This window comes from Sorghum bicolor, chromosome 4 (genome assembly GCF_000003195.3).
Source record: "Sorghum bicolor cultivar BTx623 chromosome 4, Sorghum_bicolor_NCBIv3, whole genome shotgun sequence".
NCBI classification, from domain to species: domain Eukaryota; kingdom Viridiplantae; phylum Streptophyta; class Magnoliopsida; order Poales; family Poaceae; genus Sorghum; species Sorghum bicolor.
The window spans coordinates 60,955,441-60,974,020 of record NC_012873.2 but is presented as its reverse complement, the minus strand read 5'-3'; the positions used below and the strand labels follow the sequence as shown (position 1 = coordinate 60,974,020).

At 46.8% G+C, this 18,580-nt stretch overlaps 3 protein-coding genes across 3 annotated transcripts; 1 reads left to right on the top strand and 2 right to left on the bottom strand.

The window, feature by feature from the left end:
• On the bottom strand, window positions 94-967 carry LOC8073846. The gene has a single exon (XM_002452623.2). It carries the CDS (start codon window positions 769-771, stop codon window positions 274-276), a length of 498 nt encoding a protein of 165 aa, XP_002452668.1. The 5' UTR covers window positions 772-967; the 3' UTR covers window positions 94-273.
• On the bottom strand, window positions 2,073-6,070 carry LOC8071801 (ATP synthase subunit O, mitochondrial). Its single transcript, XM_002452622.2, has 6 exons — window positions 5,849-6,070; window positions 5,598-5,651; window positions 4,834-5,077; window positions 3,456-3,568; window positions 2,567-2,653; window positions 2,073-2,490 (listed from the first exon to the last, which is right to left on the bottom strand). Exons 1-6 carry the CDS (start codon window positions 5,930-5,932, stop codon window positions 2,371-2,373), a joined length of 702 nt encoding a protein of 233 aa, XP_002452667.1. The 5' UTR covers window positions 5,933-6,070; the 3' UTR covers window positions 2,073-2,370.
• Window positions 12,077-13,664, top strand: LOC8073845 (protein MIZU-KUSSEI 1). Its single transcript, XM_002454361.2, has 2 exons — window positions 12,077-13,005; window positions 13,109-13,664. The coding sequence occupies exons 1-2, from the start codon at window positions 12,477-12,479 to the stop codon at window positions 13,420-13,422; spliced, it is 843 nt and encodes a 280-aa protein (XP_002454406.1). The 5' UTR covers window positions 12,077-12,476; the 3' UTR covers window positions 13,423-13,664.

The window sequence follows — 18,580 nt, the reverse complement described above, 5'->3', positions numbered from 1 at the left end:
TCGCCAGACTGACAAGCTGGACTGACAGCCACCGACCACAGCCACGGACTGATATCTGAAATTTCAATGAAGTTGATATCGTACATTCATATGTGATGTAGAATTGTTCATTCTGCCGTGAACATACCATTATTTCTGGCATGCTGGTATGTACATGCATTTGACTGACTGATCGAGTACAGTGTATGCCGACCAGCGGATCTCTGAATGGATTCCTTGGCTAAATCCTTCATATTTACATTTCACACCGTTGCGTGAATCGAAAAAACTAGCCTATTCACATACCCGCTCTAACGCCACAGGCAACCTGAAGCTTCCATCCATCCGATCATCACCTTCAGAAGCCGACCCCTCCTGCTCCCGCCGGCCCCAAAAGCTCCCGAACCAGAAGAGCCCTTCTTGCTCAATGATCGCCTCCCACACGCCGTCGAAGTCGTCATCGCCGCCGACAGCGAAGCACCTCTCTTTCCAATCGCTGGCGCTGTCGTCGGCGGCGGCGGCGACCTCCTCCTCTCCTATCCCAAACGCCGCTTCGAAGCTGTCGTCCACGTCCAGCAGGTCGGCCAGCTTCAACGACCCGGCTGCCTTTGACGACGACGGCCTTCTCCTGTGCCATCGCCTCAGGATGATCCTCTTGGTCTTCACGACCACCTTCCTGGGCAGCCTGACGAAGAGGAAGACGGTGACCTGCAGCACCAGGCACGGGCAGCAGCAGCACACCACCAAGCAGTCCATGGCCACCAGGCCGGTCTCGCCCACGCACGACGACATCGCTAGACGCGCGTAGGCAGAACGCACCAGCAACAGCGATGGTGAGGGAGCGCGCAAGGATAGACGGCGAGGACATGGAAGAAGCAGCAGCAGCTGGGAGCTCTTAGGATAACTGCATTGGTTGCTTGGAAGAGTGAGCCGGAGGTTAAGGTTGCTTGAGCAGCAGAGTAGTGGCTTGGGGGATCGATTTTGTTGATTCTTTCAAGCCAACTCACCCTGAACCGTCGGAATGGGCTACGTGTCTCTTGTTCTCAAGCTTGGCCTACGCATTACAGGGAAAAAAGCAAGGGCAAACCGGCAAAGCACACCTATTCTGTCGCTAGAACACATGCTGTGTATCTGGTTTTTTTTTTTTTGGTGCGTTTTTTCTTGGGCCACACAACAGCGTAAACATAAACATCAAGAAACAGGGGCATGAGTGGCGTGGATGATGATTGTCGATTGCTGTGTTTAGCTGACGAACAATTTATCTCTCATTATGGCACCCAAAAATGAAGTGGAGCGTAACAATTGCTTGGAACATGTAACAATTCGACGAGACCACCGTCAGAGGCACATGAAAATGTCGTTGGCTTACTTGTTAAACTCCCTTTGTCCTTGTAGTTATATCACCTTCGAAATATAAGGATCCAAGTTTATCCAAAGTCAAATTAAGCTAAATTTGATCATGTTTAAAGAGAAGAATATTAAGACTACGTCAAAGAGGTATATATAAAAAATATGTTTCCATAATTTTATTAATGATGTCAAAGCGATCAGGCTTGTTTAGGTTCCAGAAATTTTCAAAATTTTCCGTCACATCAAAATTTCTTGTTACATCGAATCTTTAGACGTATGCATAGAGCATTAAATATAGATAAAAATAACTAACTATACAGTTTGCCTATAATTTACAAGATGCATCTTTAAGCCTAGTTAATCCATGGTTTAACAATAATTGTCAAATACAAAGAAAATTGCTATAGTAGCCAAACCCAAAAACTTTCACACACTAAACAATGCCTAACTATGAAAATATATTTCATAATATATTACTAAAGCCAATTTAGCGTCATAAATATTATTATTCTTTTCTACATACTTAACACACTCATAGTTTCATTTATGACAAATCTAGTATATGGCTGAAAGGTGTACCCAGCAAAAAAATGGTATCAAAATTTGCTATTCAGAGAGTCCATCCCGAGCTAGAGAGAGAACCACGCATGTTCTGACCTAGTGCAATCCATTGATATGGACACGCGATTACACAAAAAGGGAAGGTTGTTTTATTTTGGAACCGATGAATATACGTAAGCCAATTAATGTTAATACGAGAAAAATGATGCATTGTGTGAGGAGTTCATACGTTCCAATGACTTGGAGCTCAAAAACTTTCCATGGCATGCATCCTTCATGTTTTTGGTGCATGCTTCTTTAAGTAAAGAAGAAATGAACATAAATTGTTCAGCAGGCATCTAGCCCACAAGACAATAAAAACAGTGCCCTTCACTTGTTAGAGGAAACATTTTATTCAAAGGCCAGATCAAAGTTGCAGACATGGGGAAACCTTCAACAGCACAGCCTCTGCATTCTGATGATGTTTTTATCCAAAGGCTGTTAGAATTCAAGGGGTTGCCTCAAGAATGCCTCCATTTGCTTCGCCCTGGTCCTGATAGACATATCAAACACCTTCTGCCCGAATTCAATCACTAATCCTCCCATGATGCTGTAGTCAATCTGCAACATAGAAATCACAGTTGAGGAACATCCCTTAAGATATTACTTTTGAGAAGCATATGGATCAAGAAGTTACCTTCTGTTCCACCAAAATAGTTTTGTTCTTCCCAAGGATATCCTGCAAGGTATCCTTGAGTTCTTTCTCCTCCTTCGCGGGAAGTGGCTAATAGTAATAGCAGAGGAAACATGGGTCAGCAAAAAATAGAGGTGCTGTTACATACTCAAGGAACAATAAATGAAGCTGTGTATTGACAATCTGCGCCAGCAAGCTTCCTAAAATTCTGAGATGATTTGTACTTGGTTTGTAGAAGTGAAAATTATCAGAATTTGCTCCGAGATTATGTGATAAGAGATGTAGCAGCTTGTTCGAGGCCGACATAAAAAAAAACAACTTTGAGCGACACGGAAAACTGCAGGGTCAAGCTTGATTTTGCCAACCTTCAATGCAAAGATCGCCACTTATATGGCCCCCTTGCTCTGCAAATTGGCTTCCTATACTCGAAAAACCAACATATCCAAACCCAATAAACCAAAACGTGTCCACATTAACCACGATCTTTCCCAGCTAAGAAACAAACAAAACAAGAAAACAAAACAACTAGAAGAAGGGACCTCAGTGCAATATTTGATGGCCACAAATGCTGTACCAAAATATGTAAGGCATGCCTCTAATTGGTCGACTATGATTAAGCATGTCCAGTCCAAAACAATTATGCATGTCAAACGCTGATATTGCTTACTGAAGACAACTCAGAAATGTGCACTATAGCACCTCCCACTACCAGTCATGAATAGTACATATACTTCATCTAGTCAATTTGTGATGAATTTGACACAATGCCTGGCAATTCTCTATATGTAATCTGGAGGCACTACATTTTTTTATTAACATGTGAGACTGAGCTGTTCGACAGATACTGTTTTCATGGTAGCAAGAGGGGATAAGGGATGGAAGATCAACTTACAATAACTGTCCTGACCACAACCTTCACCTCCCCCTTATGTGCCATAGTCAAATCAACAAATCTCTCCGCAATGCGCTCAATATATTTCAGCCTGCCATTGTCCGCCAGGACAGCTTCATAAATCAACACAAAGTTAGCACTGACAAGACACATGACTAATACGTCACAAACTATAAGCATTTACCAATCATGCCAAGTACCAAAATTCAAAGATAAAACGACGTTTTGTAATAAATCTTCAATTAATGGGTTTGATAACAACATATAATTGATTATACAATCGCCTTTATTAACAACGCTATTACATAGGCTAGTCGACCCTAGTCACCATGGTACTGACCGCATAACTAGTCACGGTTAGTCAATGACCAGGTTGATTAGTCACCCTAGTTGGTCCAAGCCATCTGCTGTATGTACCAGAACTTATAAGGTATGTATACCATTACTATATAGTATAAATCAAGCATCAAGAGTTCAAGACTAGAGAGGTATGACCTAGTTCGTTGCTACCTGCTACTAGAAACAGAGCATAAAGCTTCAAGGAAAGACAAGCTGCACAGAGGCGTGACCCGATCACTAGCCTTCAAAGGAGGAGCTCTTCTTCGTGCTACCTTGAACCTGGATTGATGGAGGGGTGACCGAGCAGTACTAGACCTGGCTGAGGTGGAAGAGAGCTCGTGGCTACTTTTGCGTGCCACATGAGCTTCCACCACACACCATGGCTGAGGCAGGGACAGGAAGAAGCAGCAGCAGTGAAAGGGAGTAGGCACGGCCACTGGGAAGGCTGGAAGGGAGGGGAAGACCAGTGGCGGCAGGGATGTTTGTGCCCTTGTTCCAATGGCCGGTAGTGTGTGCACAAGCTCCTGGCGACTGGCGGTGCTTCTCACAGATCAGAGGTAAGGGAATAAGAGTAGAGCGGGTAAAGGAGAGAAACCATATTGAGCTTGGGCCCAAACACAGCTAGCACAGTGACTGATATAGCCCAGTGTGTACTCCCAACCCAGCTAATCAGCCGACTAATATTGAATAATCATCGGTTAACAGGCTGACCTGCTTTCTGGTAACAAGTCAAAGGGACAAACAAGGACAATTAATAGTGATTAGCTGGACAACTTGATAACAATAATATAAATATACTGCTGTACATGGCAAATTATTATGCAGATCATGGCTACCAAAAAATAGTTGCTCCGTGTCAATATGGAAAAATTATTGGAACCAGCACAAGTAAATGTGTGAATACGTTCTACACAGTTCATCACAACAAGAGCACCTTATCAGACTCTTTTCCTGGAGTGTATCAAAGTGATTAACTTGTTACACAAAACTGTACTTTAATTTCATTAGGCATACCAAAATGAGTAGGCAGGGCACATACCCAAGAAATTCTTTGTAACATCCGAAAACCCAGCGTCAGCAAATATTTCGGTTACAGCCTTCACCCTGGTCTCTTTTGGAACTGACAGGTCCTTTATGAATAGAGAGAACAACGGGCTCTTCTTGGATGCCTCTACAACAGTTTTAATCTCAGACTCAACTTTGTCCAATGAGTTAGCTTTAGCTGCTGTGAGGAACAGTGCACTGGCATAGTTGCCTGTGCCACCATACAGAGCTTCTGGAACCTATAAAGACATAAATGGGACAGACAATAAGATTACCAACGACATGCACAAAGAAATGAAGCGATCTTGAGCTTCCTAGAACAAACTAATAAAGGAGAATCTTTCATCCAGCAGTCGGCATAAAACTACACAGATATATCACAGAAAACCAAGAAATGTAAACCAAACAACACAAAGTGTCTTCTTGTCCTAAAGCTTCTGTACCAAACAATACAGCTAAGCTCAACATGAAGAAACTTTGCTACTATTTGTGTACGACTCAAATAAGTGATTGATGTGTGCAACCTTATGTTCACTATAACATCCAAATGGTAACCAATCTTATTACAGGGTAGGTTTCCTACCAAAAGGTAGGATATAATAGATAAATAATTGCATAACCTATGGGCTGCTAACAATACATATGCATTGCCTAGAGTAGCCTATCACCAGTTTACCACTCCCAGAGTCCCAGACGTATAATAAAACAGCATTCGTATCCCATTTTACAACTACATTCGCTCATCACTGAGAATGGTACCTTGATGTCCTTGCCGGTGGGTTTGGCCGGCTGCGACGCGAAGCCCCTCGAGACCTGCATCAGAACGAACACGTCAGTCCCAAAAACAAATGGACATAAACATCACATAGGACGACTTAAAAATTCCCCTGCAAAAGACCCTAAACTTCAGGAGATCCATCCCAGATCGGATACAGGGCGCGGAAGGCCAATCGAAATCCACAGAAATGGATCTGTTTCAACTACTAAGGCGGGGGGCAGGGAGCAAGGACCTGGGCGACGGCCGCGGATTCGGAGGATGCGAGGTGGGCGCGGAGGAGAGGGAGGCCGGATCTGAGGTGCCGCGCCGCCGCCATCCCTGTTCGCTGGCTCGTTCCGCGGCGGTAGAGACCGAAACCCTTGGGTGCGGGTGGGAGGAGATCGGGGGCGAGGAGGCTGGTGAGGTGGTCTTGCGGAGTGCGAGAAAAAAGAGGGAGGCCACGCTATGCCCGAGAGGCGTCGGGGGCTCAGGGCAGCAAGGGCAAACCACAAGTCCACAGCCCTCTGGACCGGCCCAGCGAGCCGTTTCTTGACCGCTTTCTCATGGGCTGTATTTCAACCACTTGGGCCTTAACAGCTTAGGTATTTGGGCCTCTTTCGGCTCTCATTCTTTTCCCCCCGAAAAAGAGGAGAGGGGAAAACAGTGCTTCGGATTTGAGTCAATTCAGTACGTCTCTTCGTGGTCCAACAAGATCAGCACCCTGCTCAAAAAAAAAAAACAGAAACAGATCAGCCCGATATTTGATGAACCTTCCTTGTTAAGCTATTTGCAGACTTCTGCAACTCAACTACCTTCTTTCCCCTTTTTTACATAACAGAATAAAAATTCTACTTCACTTATTAATGGAAGTAACTTGAATCCAACATTCCAACTTATTCCAGAGAAGTTAAAGGTAAAGCGTGCTAAATATAGTTACTGTTGTTACCTTGATGGAAACAAACACAAAGGCAACAACTAAGCCACTTGGTGCCAGGTAGTTTCTATTAATGTTTTCAATCTCTCATATGACAGATGAACTGGAGATTAATGAACTAGCTTATTTGTTGTATATTCCCTAACTTTTTCTTTCCATCTTTCGTGTATGTGTGCATCAGTTGTTACAAAAACGTGATAGAATATAACATTTCCTAAATAATTTAATTCCTAGAGTTAACTTTTTTTTATGTTTGATCGAATTTATAGAAAAAGTACACATATTAGCACATTATGAAAATATAGTTTATGGTACAGTGTATCTATTGATACTAGCTTGGTTATGAATCTTGACGCTAATTTCTATGAATTTGATTAAACATAAAAGGTTTAATTTAAAACAGTTCTAAAAGTTGATTTATTGACAGACTACTAAACATCTCCGGACAGTGGCGAAGCTACTTGTGAATTAGGAGGTGCAAATGCATCCAAAAATTATAAAAACAGTAATTAGGTCTAAAATTTTACCATATATATATCTCTTATGAAAGATGTCTGTGTACCCTTTTTAATTTGCTCTAGCTTCGACACCATCTCCGGATGATTCTTTACCACTTTTCCTTTACAGAGTGCAGTGTCCTCAGAGTATTCAGACGCGTTCCTGTATAGCATGGGCTATTATCAAGTACACCAAGTAACCAAGTACACCAACCGTCTCACCAATTGCCCTTTCCATGTTGATCTCCACTGCGGCGATCCACAGAAAAGCAGACCACGCAGGCTTTCTCCTGAACTTTACCGCGCCTACCCTCTAATCCTTTGACACCTCGCCGGGTCACAATTCACAAAGCAGCAGCTCGCCGCCTTTGCCGAACCCTCGCGCTGCCTTCGCCTGACCGCCTCCCAGTCCCCATCCCGTGCCTACGTGCGCAAGCACGACCTCAACAAGTCAAGCGCATTCAGCTGCTTGCCTGCTCACCAGTCACTCACTACACTACCCACCCACCACTGTTCCATCGTGTTGCTCTGAACTGAATGCGAGGATGGCGGCGAGCACCACCACGCCCACGATGCCGGCGACGGTCACGACGCCTCTGCCGGGCTACGGCTACCAGGGCTCTGCCGCGGGCGCGGGTGCCGAGCCTCCGCACAGCTCCTCGGGGTCCATCGGCACCTTCTTCGGGGTGCTCGTGGCGGTCCTGGTGCTCACCTTGCTGTCCTGCGTCTTCGGCCGGGTGTGCGCCGGCCACGCCGACGGGCCCGACGAGCGCTACGACTGCACGAGGCTCGCCCGGCGGTGGTGCGGCTGGCGGCCGCCTCGTCGGACCGCTGTGAAGCAGGACGCGAAGGCGCCGCCGCCCGTGTTGGAAGTGCCCGCCGTATTGCCACCGCCCGAGGAGCCGTAAAGAAACTCCCGGCGCCGAGGTTCATGGCCCTTTACTCCATTCTCTTCCGAGTTACGATTGTTAGTAGGATAGTCTAATGAAATAGGAGAAAGAATCCATCATAAGTCACTGAATGCCGTTTGATCATCTGTTCTTGGTGTCACTCATCGTCATGATGAGTACTGTACTATATTTCAAACGTACCAACTGTTCTGTACTCTGATCAACTAGTGCATGATATGCATAAACCACGTCCGATCCAATGATCCTCGTTAGATTTAACTGAAGAGACATAGCAGCTGTTACGTTCATGATGAATAGCAGTTTGACAGTTTCAGTCAACAGCTCTGTAATCATATAGATTGAACCCGGCCTGAAGCTGCAAAGTGAGGCGACGATCCGAGTCCTGATCTGAATCTGAACTGTGATGATGAGTTCTTTGCTGTTTTTGTACTATAGATTAGATTGAACCCCGCCCTGAAGCTGCAAGCTAAGGTGACGAACATACTGCTGATCTGAAGAGCACCACGCTTACAAAAGTGCGATGAACCGATGATAGATTTGCTGTTCTTTGCTGCTTTCGTACTAGATTTGCAGGCCAATCGTGCCGCGAAGTTAGGTAAGTATGGCATAGTTTGGTGACGACAATTAAAGAACACAATCCTACCCTGCCCCCCACATGGCCGCCAGACTTGTCCGTGGTCTACTGTGGCTAACATCAACAGCCATTCTCCCGTCAGGATCATGCACAATGCCATATTTGCCAAATTGTCAGGCCGGTCTGTTGCGTTCTTTCACGGTTGCTTCGGCATGTACGCAAGCCTTCGGAAATGGGGTCGAGATCAATTAGAAAAATACTAGGTTGAGAGGGTAATTGACAGTGACCGAACAACAACTAAAGCAGGAGCACAACTGGTTGAGCCCGATGATTCCATGCCCATGCACCTCTGAGGCTCTGATCGTTTGATAGACTATATTTTAACTTTATTAAGTTTACAGACAAATATCTTAAGTATTAAAAAACTTTATATTTCAAGTGTGATTTAATAGAACTATATACTTTAACGATCTGAGTATTAATCTTATAACGAAGGGAGTACAAGCTTACAATAGTACTTGAGACAAGCTTGGCGAGGACCAAATTGGATGTCGGTAGGAATGACAACAGTCCTGTAAGATGCGAATGGAGTAATTATCCACCCACGACGAAATTATCTAATAGAGATAATTCATATCCGCACTCATATTCGTCGGTAATATTTTTCACCCGTAACTACAATTGGTAATTAAATTTTGACATCATTTTTTTAGCAGCATGTCATAGAGTAGAAGGTACGGTAAGTTCAACTTAGACATAGTAAATCCATAACATCTAGCGGGGCTTGGTTCTTTGTGCCAACTTTCTGAGAACCAAATAGCCTCCAATTTATAAGTCTTGTGTCTTAAACTTTGTATCGCTTTATTTATGGTGAGTATGATCTAAGTGCCATGGCTCTCTATTTCTTAGCTAAAGAAAACCTATTCTACAACACAAATGGGGGACTTTTATGTGTGCCAAAAGATAAAGGAGGTCTTGGAATTCTAAACCTTGAATTACAAAATGAATGTTTGTAAAGCAAATGGTTGTTCAAACTTATAAATGAGGATGGTGTCTGGGAAGAACTTCTTAGGAAGAAGTACTTGAAAGACAAAACTATTGGGGAAGCCATTGGAAAACCAGGAGACTCTCATTTTTTGTCTAGCCTTACGAAGATAAAAGACTGTTTCCTAGGTCTATCTACTTTTGTTCTTCATAATGGTACTTCCACACGGTTTTGGGAAAGATAAGCGGTGAGGCGACTGCACAATGAAACAACATTTTTATCTTTGTATAATATTGCCAGGAAGAAACATACAACCGTTTCTCAGTCTTTAATAGTGTACCGTTAAACATATCGTTCCGTAGAACTCTCGTTGGGGACAAATTAACTTAGTGGAACGAACTTGTGGCGAAAGATGTATTTGTATGACTTGACGATCAATCGGATACTCCGAAACGGAAACTTATAAAACATGGTGTTTTTACAGTACAATCAATGTATAACTATTATATACATAGCAACTTTGTGCCCACAAAATAAACACATGTCGAAGTTAAAATTACCTCTAAATATTAAGGTTTTTGTTTGGTTCTTAATCAAAGGTGTAATTTTAAACAAAGACAATTTAGTAAAGCGAAATTGGATAGGGAGTGAGCGTTGTTGTTTTTAACAACAATGAAACTATCCAACACTTGCTATCCAATTGTCATGTTTCACATTTTATTTGGAGAACTATTCACGTTGCTTTTGGTTTAAGACCACCTAATAGTGTAGCTCATTTATTTGGGAATTGGTTGCAAGGGATAGACAAAAAAAAAACACTTCTAATTTTGGGAGCGATTGGTGTTTGTTGGTCTATCTGGCTAAGTAGAAAAGATATAATCTCTTTATTAAAACAAATGCATTCTTTATATGTAGGTTATCTTCGGAGGTACATAAGCATTCGACCAATAAAGTAGGCTTGTCGTCTTCTAAAAACAACCGTGTTGCAGAGTTCACCAAGCATGGATGGGTATCTTCTAATAGGCTAGAGGCTTAGTTTGTCTTTTGAAGCTAGTTTAGTTTTTTTCAGTTGAAATCTACTTTGTTGTAATAATGAATGGTTATGCGCAAAACCCTTGCAGAAGCTGGAATATAATGTAATCCTTTTTTTCCTAAAAAAATCTACAACACAAATAAATCATCGGATACAAGCTCAAACTTGGTGCAGGCAACCACATTCGCGGCAGGCGCGCGGGTGCAACTGCGGAGAGGACTGCGATTCCATCTGGATTCTGGAGGGCACGGACAAGCCCCGCAACACGCCTGCCATCCCGGGCGTAGGCCAGGGCCAGGAATCAAGACGCGGCCTTCCGCGACGGCTACTGTGCGGCCTGGCCCATACCCGGCTTACCCGGCCTGAGCGGACGTCGTGTAGTAGCAGCAGCGGTGTGCGCTACTGACTGAGCCATGAAACTCCTAGTGGCCGGAGTAAAATATCACGACGAAGCCGGCATAGGAATACCAGACACGGAGGCTGCGACGACGACACGATCGCTACCTGCGCCGCGCGTGAGTTGACAGCTGAGTTGACGCGGATCATGTGATGTGAGCCGGCGACACGGCGCCGAGGCCGATGGAGTGGCAGAGCAGAGCGCCGGAGTAGACGCGCGGCACTACAGTCTACAGTCCGTGAGCGATGCTCCGCCCCCCGGCATGAGTTCACAAGCCCGCTTTTGCGTTGCGCGAGATAATGGCAGGCGATGGCACGCCATAAACCCGGCGCCACTAAATCGGGTGCCCATCATTTATGTTGCTCCCTCCCTCCCTCCCCGCGCAAATGGCCAGTGGCCCAGTGCCGATCGATTACGCATTTCCATCCGGCTTCCGGCAGCCGGGCCGAGGTGCGCACACGGCCACCCCCGCGTCTGGGGACCGCCGGGTGCTGCCTCCCTCATGGTAACTTTGAGCTTGCTTCTCCTGCTCGTGGTTCGTCAAAGCCTCTGGGATTTTTTAGCGAAGAGAAAAACCCTCCGACATCTAACCTGAAAAATTAGCGTTCCCTGCTTAAGCATCTGCAAAGTGAACAGGAGTAGAACTTTACGTCGGCACAAGCGTAAGACGGTGATTGTCAACAACCTGTGATCCAACAAGCGATGAGGTGATTTCTGATGTTGATGGATGAGTCTTGCTGCCTGCTGGTGGAGCCACTACAACCGGCCACCTGGGCTAAGAATTAACCTCAGAATCATCGAATCCCATGTCTACTGATTTGTTCGCGCTGTATTAGTTTAGCTGGGTCTCAGGCTGTTGTTAGGCAGTACCAAGTACTCGTACCAACCAACAGCAGCGCTGAGCTCGATGCCACCACTGCCACTCCAGTAGTCCAGTGGATTGGTACAAACGTCACCTGTGCCGACGTCAACCATGACCCAGACACAGCGACACGGCCCGTGCGGGGGGCAGCGGGCGTGCCCCATGCCCTCTCCCACCTGCCGCCGCCGCACGTATACCCGCGCGCCGCGAGTCCGCGACGCGCCCGGCCGCTTCACTCTTCACATTCACCACACGCCCCGTGCGCGCGTACGCGGCTGGCCCCGCCCGCCCGGTCGGTCGGCCGGCCGGTGCGCCCCTGGCCCTGCCCTCGCGCATCCGACCATGCGGACAGCGCATTTACGCAGACGCCGGCCGCTCGCCGGGCGTCCCCAGCGCCCGCACTGCCGCTTTGCCTAAAGCTCTCCTGAGTCGCGCCCGCGCATGCGCCAGCGCCACCCTGACCCTGCTGCCTGCCAACCTCTTAAAAGCGTCTCGGCACTTCGGCTCCGCGTCCGCCAAGGCAACCCATCGAATACTCTCGCCGCGCGCGCGCGCTCGCCTGCCCTCGGAACCTCCCATTATTGCCATCACGCGCCGCGCGCACGCCCGCACGCAAAGGGAGCTCGCTGATCGAGCGAGCTCTAGAGCTAGCGAGCTTATCCATCCATCCATCCATCCCAATCCCATCATGGCGAGAGCCTTCCGCGCGGCCTCCCCGCTGCCCCTGCCGAGCTCGAGGAGCGGCGCCGCCACCGCGGTGACGAACGGCGGCGGGAGAGGGAACTTCCCGTGGCTAACGAAGAAGAGCTCGAGCAAGCCGGCGGCGCCGAGCGGGGGCAGCCAAGAGAGCAAGGGTGACGAGCCCGAGGGGGCGAACACCACCCCCGCCGCCGCCGCCACCGGGTCCGTCGAGCAGTCTCCGTCCCCGCCGTCGTCGTCGTCGAGGAAGCGCGCGGACGCGCTGGCGCGGCTGCGGGCGGCGTTCCTGGCGGCGATCACGCACAGGCGCCGGCGCCGGCAGCTGGGGTCCTGCGTGACGGGCACCATCTTCGGCCGGCGGCGCGGGCGCGTGCACGTCGCGCTGCAGACGGACCCGCGCTCCGCGCCCGTGCTGCTGGTGGAGATGGCCGCCTACTCCACAGGCGCGCTCGTCAGGGAGATGTCCTCGGGCCTCGTGCGCCTCGCGCTCGAGTGCGAGAAGACGCCGCTCGCCGCCGGTACGTACACGCACGCACACAAGTGTGACGCCGACTGACGTGACAGACAAACACAAAAACATGCACGGCGCCAAATGATTTTGACTCCACTTTTTGCATGCAGGGGAGAAGCGGCGGGGGTTGCTGGAGGAGCCAACGTGGCGCGCGTACTGCAACGGTCGCAAGTGCGGGTTCGCGGTGCGGCGGGAGTGCGGCGCGGACGAGTGGAGGGTGCTCGGCGCGGTCGAGCCGGTGTCCGTGGGCGCCGGCGTGCTCCCGGACGACGTCGCCGGCGCCGGAGCCGTGGAGGGCGACCTGATGTACATGCGGGCAAGGTTCGAGCGCGTGGTGGGCTCCAGGGACTCGGAGGCGTTCTACATGATGAACCCCGACGGCAGCGGCGGCCCCGAGCTCAGCATCTACCTTCTACGAGTCTGACCGGCACCGGCGGACCTGGCCGGTGGATCGGACATGGCTGAGAATGCTTCAGCTTTGCAATTGGATTCCGTCTTTGTATGTAGTGTACGCATGCATGCATAGTCTGGTTGGGCTTTTTGTGTAGTTGTGTTTTTTCACGTAATTTGGAGAACGGGATGGATGGCTTGGCAAAGGTGTATGTACAATATTACTGATCACTTACATGGTTATTAAGGTTAATTGCTGTGGGTGATTGGTCTCTAGCGTGCGCTGGTGTGGTGCTACCGTGCTAGCAAACTCTCCAGTTTGTGAAATCTTTCTCTTTCGGTCTGTGATAAAATGGCTTGGAAGACCGGAGATCTCTCTCTGTACCGTAGAATAAATTTTTCTCGACGAGACAGGAAGTAGATCAAACATAGAAACGCGATACAAGCACGCCAATAGGAGATTACCGGTCCAACAGCCTGAGATAAGATGCTAACGAGAACGTGATGGTGCAGTGTAAGCTCTTGATGTGTTAATTGCTCTACTGGAATTATACTGTCAATATTACTGTATGCCATAAGTGTGATGCGACTGGCTGCTTAAATTTTGTTGTATCTATTGCTCCAAACAAACAAGAGAGATTTATGGAATCTGGTACCGAAGTACTGTTACATACATCTACAAGTTGCACAGGCTGAGTCGGATTCAGTTCTTTATCAAATCTTATATCGCTATAAAGATAAGAAACTCTGAACTTTCACTGTATCTCTTTTTTTTCCTGTCCATTTCCTTTCTTTTCTTTTTTCTGACCAAAGCTAATAATTACTCTTTAGTATTGCTCCAATACTATAATACCACCAAAACCGGAGTGGATATACCCTGGTGTGGGCGCAGCCAGCAGTACAGAATTCTTGTTTATTTGATCTCTGAAGAACAAGCAAGTCGCAATATTTTTTTTTCTGAGATTTATTTTTGATGTACGAAACGTCGAAACCTGAGGCACGGGGACCTTTAATTAGTGGATTCCTATTCCTGAATCATGACCGGTAGGCAAGGTATATTCCTTTCCTTTGTCATTGTTAAATTACACTACAGTAGTCCTTTATCATCATCAGACTTCACTAATAAGTCGAACCAATGATGATCAGAACGGCTTAATCTGGCTCGAGAGAAATTACTCAATGATACCTGCAAATAATCTGGCAGGTTGCAAAGCACTGTACCAGCTGAACTGCATTTCTTTATTTTGTTCGAAAAGCTGAAATGCAATATTTTACAGCTATCCAAGTCCATGGTCCTCTCTTGGTCTATATTCTTAATTAAAAGACAAAAGGACTATTTGGGGCCATGGGAGCCTGAATGATTTATACATATTCTATGCTACTCCATAGCTATAGAATAATAACAACTGAAAGGGTCCTTTACATTTTACAAATCCCAAGTAATTCCCCCCACTTATATTCCTCATCATTAGGGCTTAACAATGGAAGCCCCCTTTTGCTCTCCCTTTTCATCCGTGCCGTTGCCGGGGTGGGCGAGAAAGCAAAGCAGGGTGCCATGTGGGCCCCACACTCCCCGGAGGGGCCCGGGCACGGAAAGGAAAAAGGAAAGGAGAGGAGGCGGTGGGTGGGCCAGCCGGCAATTGGGCGGGGTGCGTGGCGACGGCATGGCCCAACGAATGGAATGTCCATGAGGAAGCCGTGCCCAGGTTTGTTGGGCCACGGAGAGACCAGTTGGATCTTTAAACCCCCCGCTAGTTTAGCCCACAACAAGCGACTAATGCGTTTACTTAAATCAGGCGCCAACGGCCGAGATATTCCCGCGCACGCATCATTGCAAATAAAGCTGCCCGCTTGCACGCCTGCTCCGTTTTTCGCCCGCCTACGTGGGCCCCGCCTGTCATATCTTGTTGCGCCGAGAAGATGGAGTGCATGCGGTGGCCGGTGGGGGCGCTGATGAGCTGGGGGGGATGATGGGTGAGCCGATGGACGAGCGACGCCGACGCCGACGGCGACCGCACGCACGCGCGGCTGTCGGATTCAGAAACGGGGATGATTTGGATTCAGTTACGGCCTTATGGGAACGGGATGGATGTAGATCAAGTTTAAACTAAACACTCAAAGGCTCCGATCGGATAATCTATAGCGTAGCATGTGTGCAAGTCATCAGCAAGTGGCTACTAATTCAAAACGGGCTGAATACAATCCAAGCTCGCACAAGCTTAGTCAAATTGAGAAGGATGAGAATTGTGAAACGGCTCACGCACGGGTCACGGCTATATATTAGAGGCGTTGAGATGTGCACAAAAAGTTTTATGCTGCTGATTCAGAGATCACAGCATAATGTCATGGCCGACAGGCTTCAAATCAGGGTAGGCCTTGCGTCGCGGCCTACTCCAGACCCAGAGACAAGTGCTAGCAGTAGCCACTAAATAATCACACGACCATCAAGGTATAGGTACTTCCTTTTCACAAGTGGAATTATGCACATGCAACAACATTATACCTCGCCGTCCAATCCTTTGACCTCACATATTCCACAGGGAGACAACAAAAGAAGCGCGGTAACATTCCGTTTTTATTCTTCCTACTCGGTTTCATGGCCTCTGTCTGTCGACACAATTCACTTATTAAGCGCTCTAGAGTAGGAGTAGTACTACTCTAATCTCCTCGAGTTGGACCTGCCACTGTGTAATTCGTAAAGAACTCATCGGAGTGTCCAGTGGTAAATGGTATCCAATCATCAGATGCTCATCTACTCGCAAGGGTATCAGTACAGGTTGAATTGTTTAGAACTCTGCTGCTATTCAGAAAAAAGGTCTGGCGGTTCAGAGTTTCAGAGAATGTGTAGGCCGGCCGGCAGGCGGCAGAACCGCAGAAGAGGCATGAATGATTAAGCATCGGTACCTTTTGGTGCAAGTTGTATCGACAAGTACGTATGGCACTGTCAGTATTCAGAAAAAGTGGTATAGAATTCCAGCGGCTCTTCCTATCCTACAAGCTTGTGCACGAGTGTGTGCGCAACTCAGTCCTTGGATTAAGGGCCGCCTTGGAATGTGCAGCATCGTCACTCTCTCCCTCTCTTCTTATCCATAGTTTCGAATAATGCAGTAATATATTATCAAGCAAAGCATACTGTGTGTCTTTCGTGGTGGAAGCTAACAAGCCAAGCCACTAATTCGCCGTATGTACAGTACAGGTAGATTACTCATTCCTTGAAGTGTCATCTTTTGAACATCATTGTGGATTCACTGCAGATTTGCAACATGTCTAGCACTACCATCATATCGCTCTCCGAACGAACTCTCTACACCTCAGCACACCTGACGACGGCGACGACGGATCGAAGGCCGACGACAGCCATTGCTCACTGGACTAGTGGAGAACGACGGCGACGACAATGACGCGCAAGTCGAAATGGAGCGTGAACAAGAGACATGTTAGACAGTTAGAGTGCATAAGACAACCATGGATGGAGTTCTTGGCTGCACACCCACGTTTCCCATGGCGACCAACCTCTCACAAGAGAGCCGTGGATGGAGGATTGGAGCGTGAACAAGGGATGTTTCCTCCTCTTTTACCACGACAACAGAAGGAGCAGAGAGAATGTTTCGTGGGTCTGAGGGACCTAATCTTGTCTTCGCCTTGTGCTTGATTGCTTCTCTGATGTCGGGGTTCATGGATGGACCGATGGACAGCTACCGTGTAGTCACCCCTGGACAGACCAACAGATCTGACTCTCCAGCTTTGCTCCTGAAACCATGCGCGGCATTTCGCTTGTGGCCGTGGTGGGCCTAGTATTGTCGTTTGCAAATTTCGTGGTAAATTCCGTCCGCACCACCTGTGCAATATTTCCGAGTTATTACTCTCTTTTTCTTTTTTTGATTGATTGAGGACTTTTGGGGCAAAAGCGTCAGGTTTGAGGGAGGCCGGATTTGCTTAGTGCAACTTCAACATCCTTTCACTTGTCTAAGACCATCTCTAAGAGATCCTCATATTTGTTCTCAAAATATAGTGTTTACCAACTCCTAAATTAGTACGAGAAGGAAAAAAAAAACAAATCATCCTCAAAATTTTCCTATATTTTTATCTTAATTTTTTTCTCGGCACTTTTTTCTAAGACCCAGTCTTATATTTTGTATCAGGAACCCTAAATTTATTTTTGTACACGTTTAAACCCTTCCGCTAGATCTTTCTTTCTTGCGTTTTTCTTATCTGGAACCCTGTTGGGCCACAAAACTCCACATGCGTGCTCCTAGGCCGCACGCATATATGCGCGCTCGGGATAAATTTTTACGAGATTGAGAAAGATGGAGAGAGAAGATGTCAAACTACCAGAGAGGATTTGTTTTCTTATTTTACCAAAAAGTTAAGGATGAAAAATCCGAATGGCAAATTGTTAGAGATGCTCTAAAAATAAGTGAAATACACTAACGGCCCTAAACTTTATATATCAGTGTCACCTCGGCCCTTAACTCTCAATTTTTTTATATTTAAGTTTCTCACGGTGGAGTCCCAAACTCTAAGTTTGATATTCGAGTCTCTAAATTTGTGCGACAATATCATCTGGTCTCGAACTTTCACGTCAACACACAATTGGCATATAAATGTCAGTGTCACTTGTGTGTTAAGGTGCAAGTTCAAGGACCCAAATGACACTGCCGTATAAGATTAAGGACCCAAATATTTAAATTCAAGAGTTGGGAATCAAAGTGACACCCTCATACAGGTTTAGGGACTCGAATATCAAAATTCTAGAGAGCAACTTCAACAGTTTGCTAAAACTCATTTGGCAAATCTATAGTTTTATCAAATCTCAAAACCAAATGTCAAGTGAAAAAAGAAGTCTTCTCCAATAGTTTGATATTTGGGCTTGGCAAAAGAACTTGGCATCCTAAGATTTTTGCCAAAATCACAAAAGAGCCTCCAACAAGTTGGCAAAAACTAGTTGGCAAATTGGAAAACACGTGATGCCAAGCAATGGAGGACTTAGCATATTTACCAAGTGAAGGGGGTATTTTGCCAACCTCACAAAATTGTCAAGCAGTTTTGCCAACTTGTTGGAGGCTGTTTTTTGTGGTTTTAGCAAAAATCCGCCAAATAGAGTTGCTCACGTAAATGATACCGTCATGCAAGTTTAATGACGGCTTGTGTATTTTACTTTAAAAATATAATCCTGACGCTCTGGTCTTCTA

What these genes read in the sequence shown, in the direction of transcription:
- LOC8073846 (XM_002452623.2), bottom strand. Translation starts at nt 771, where the DNA reads ATGTCGTCGTGCGTGGGCGAGACCGGCCTGGTGGCCATGGACTGCTTG.
- LOC8073845 (XM_002454361.2), top strand. Translation starts at nt 12,477, where the DNA reads ATGGCGAGAGCCTTCCGCGCGGCCTCCCCGCTGCCCCTGCCGAGCTCG. An exon ending in GAAGACGCCGCTCGCCGCCG is followed by an intron (nt 13,006 to 13,108) that starts GTACGTACACGC and finishes TTTTGCATGCAG; the next exon opens with GGGAGAAGCGGCGGGGGTTG.
- LOC8071801 (XM_002452622.2), bottom strand. Translation starts at nt 5,932, where the DNA reads ATGGCGGCGGCGCGGCACCTCAGATCCGGCCTCCCTCTCCTCCGCGCC. An exon ending in TTGTGGTCAGGACAGTTATT is followed by an intron (nt 2,654 to 3,455) that starts GTAAGTTGATCT and finishes TATTACTATTAG; the next exon opens with CCACTTCCCGCGAAGGAGGA. An exon ending in CTATTTTGGTGGAACAGAAG is followed by an intron (nt 2,491 to 2,566) that starts GTAACTTCTTGA and finishes TCTATGTTGCAG; the next exon opens with ATTGACTACAGCATCATGGG.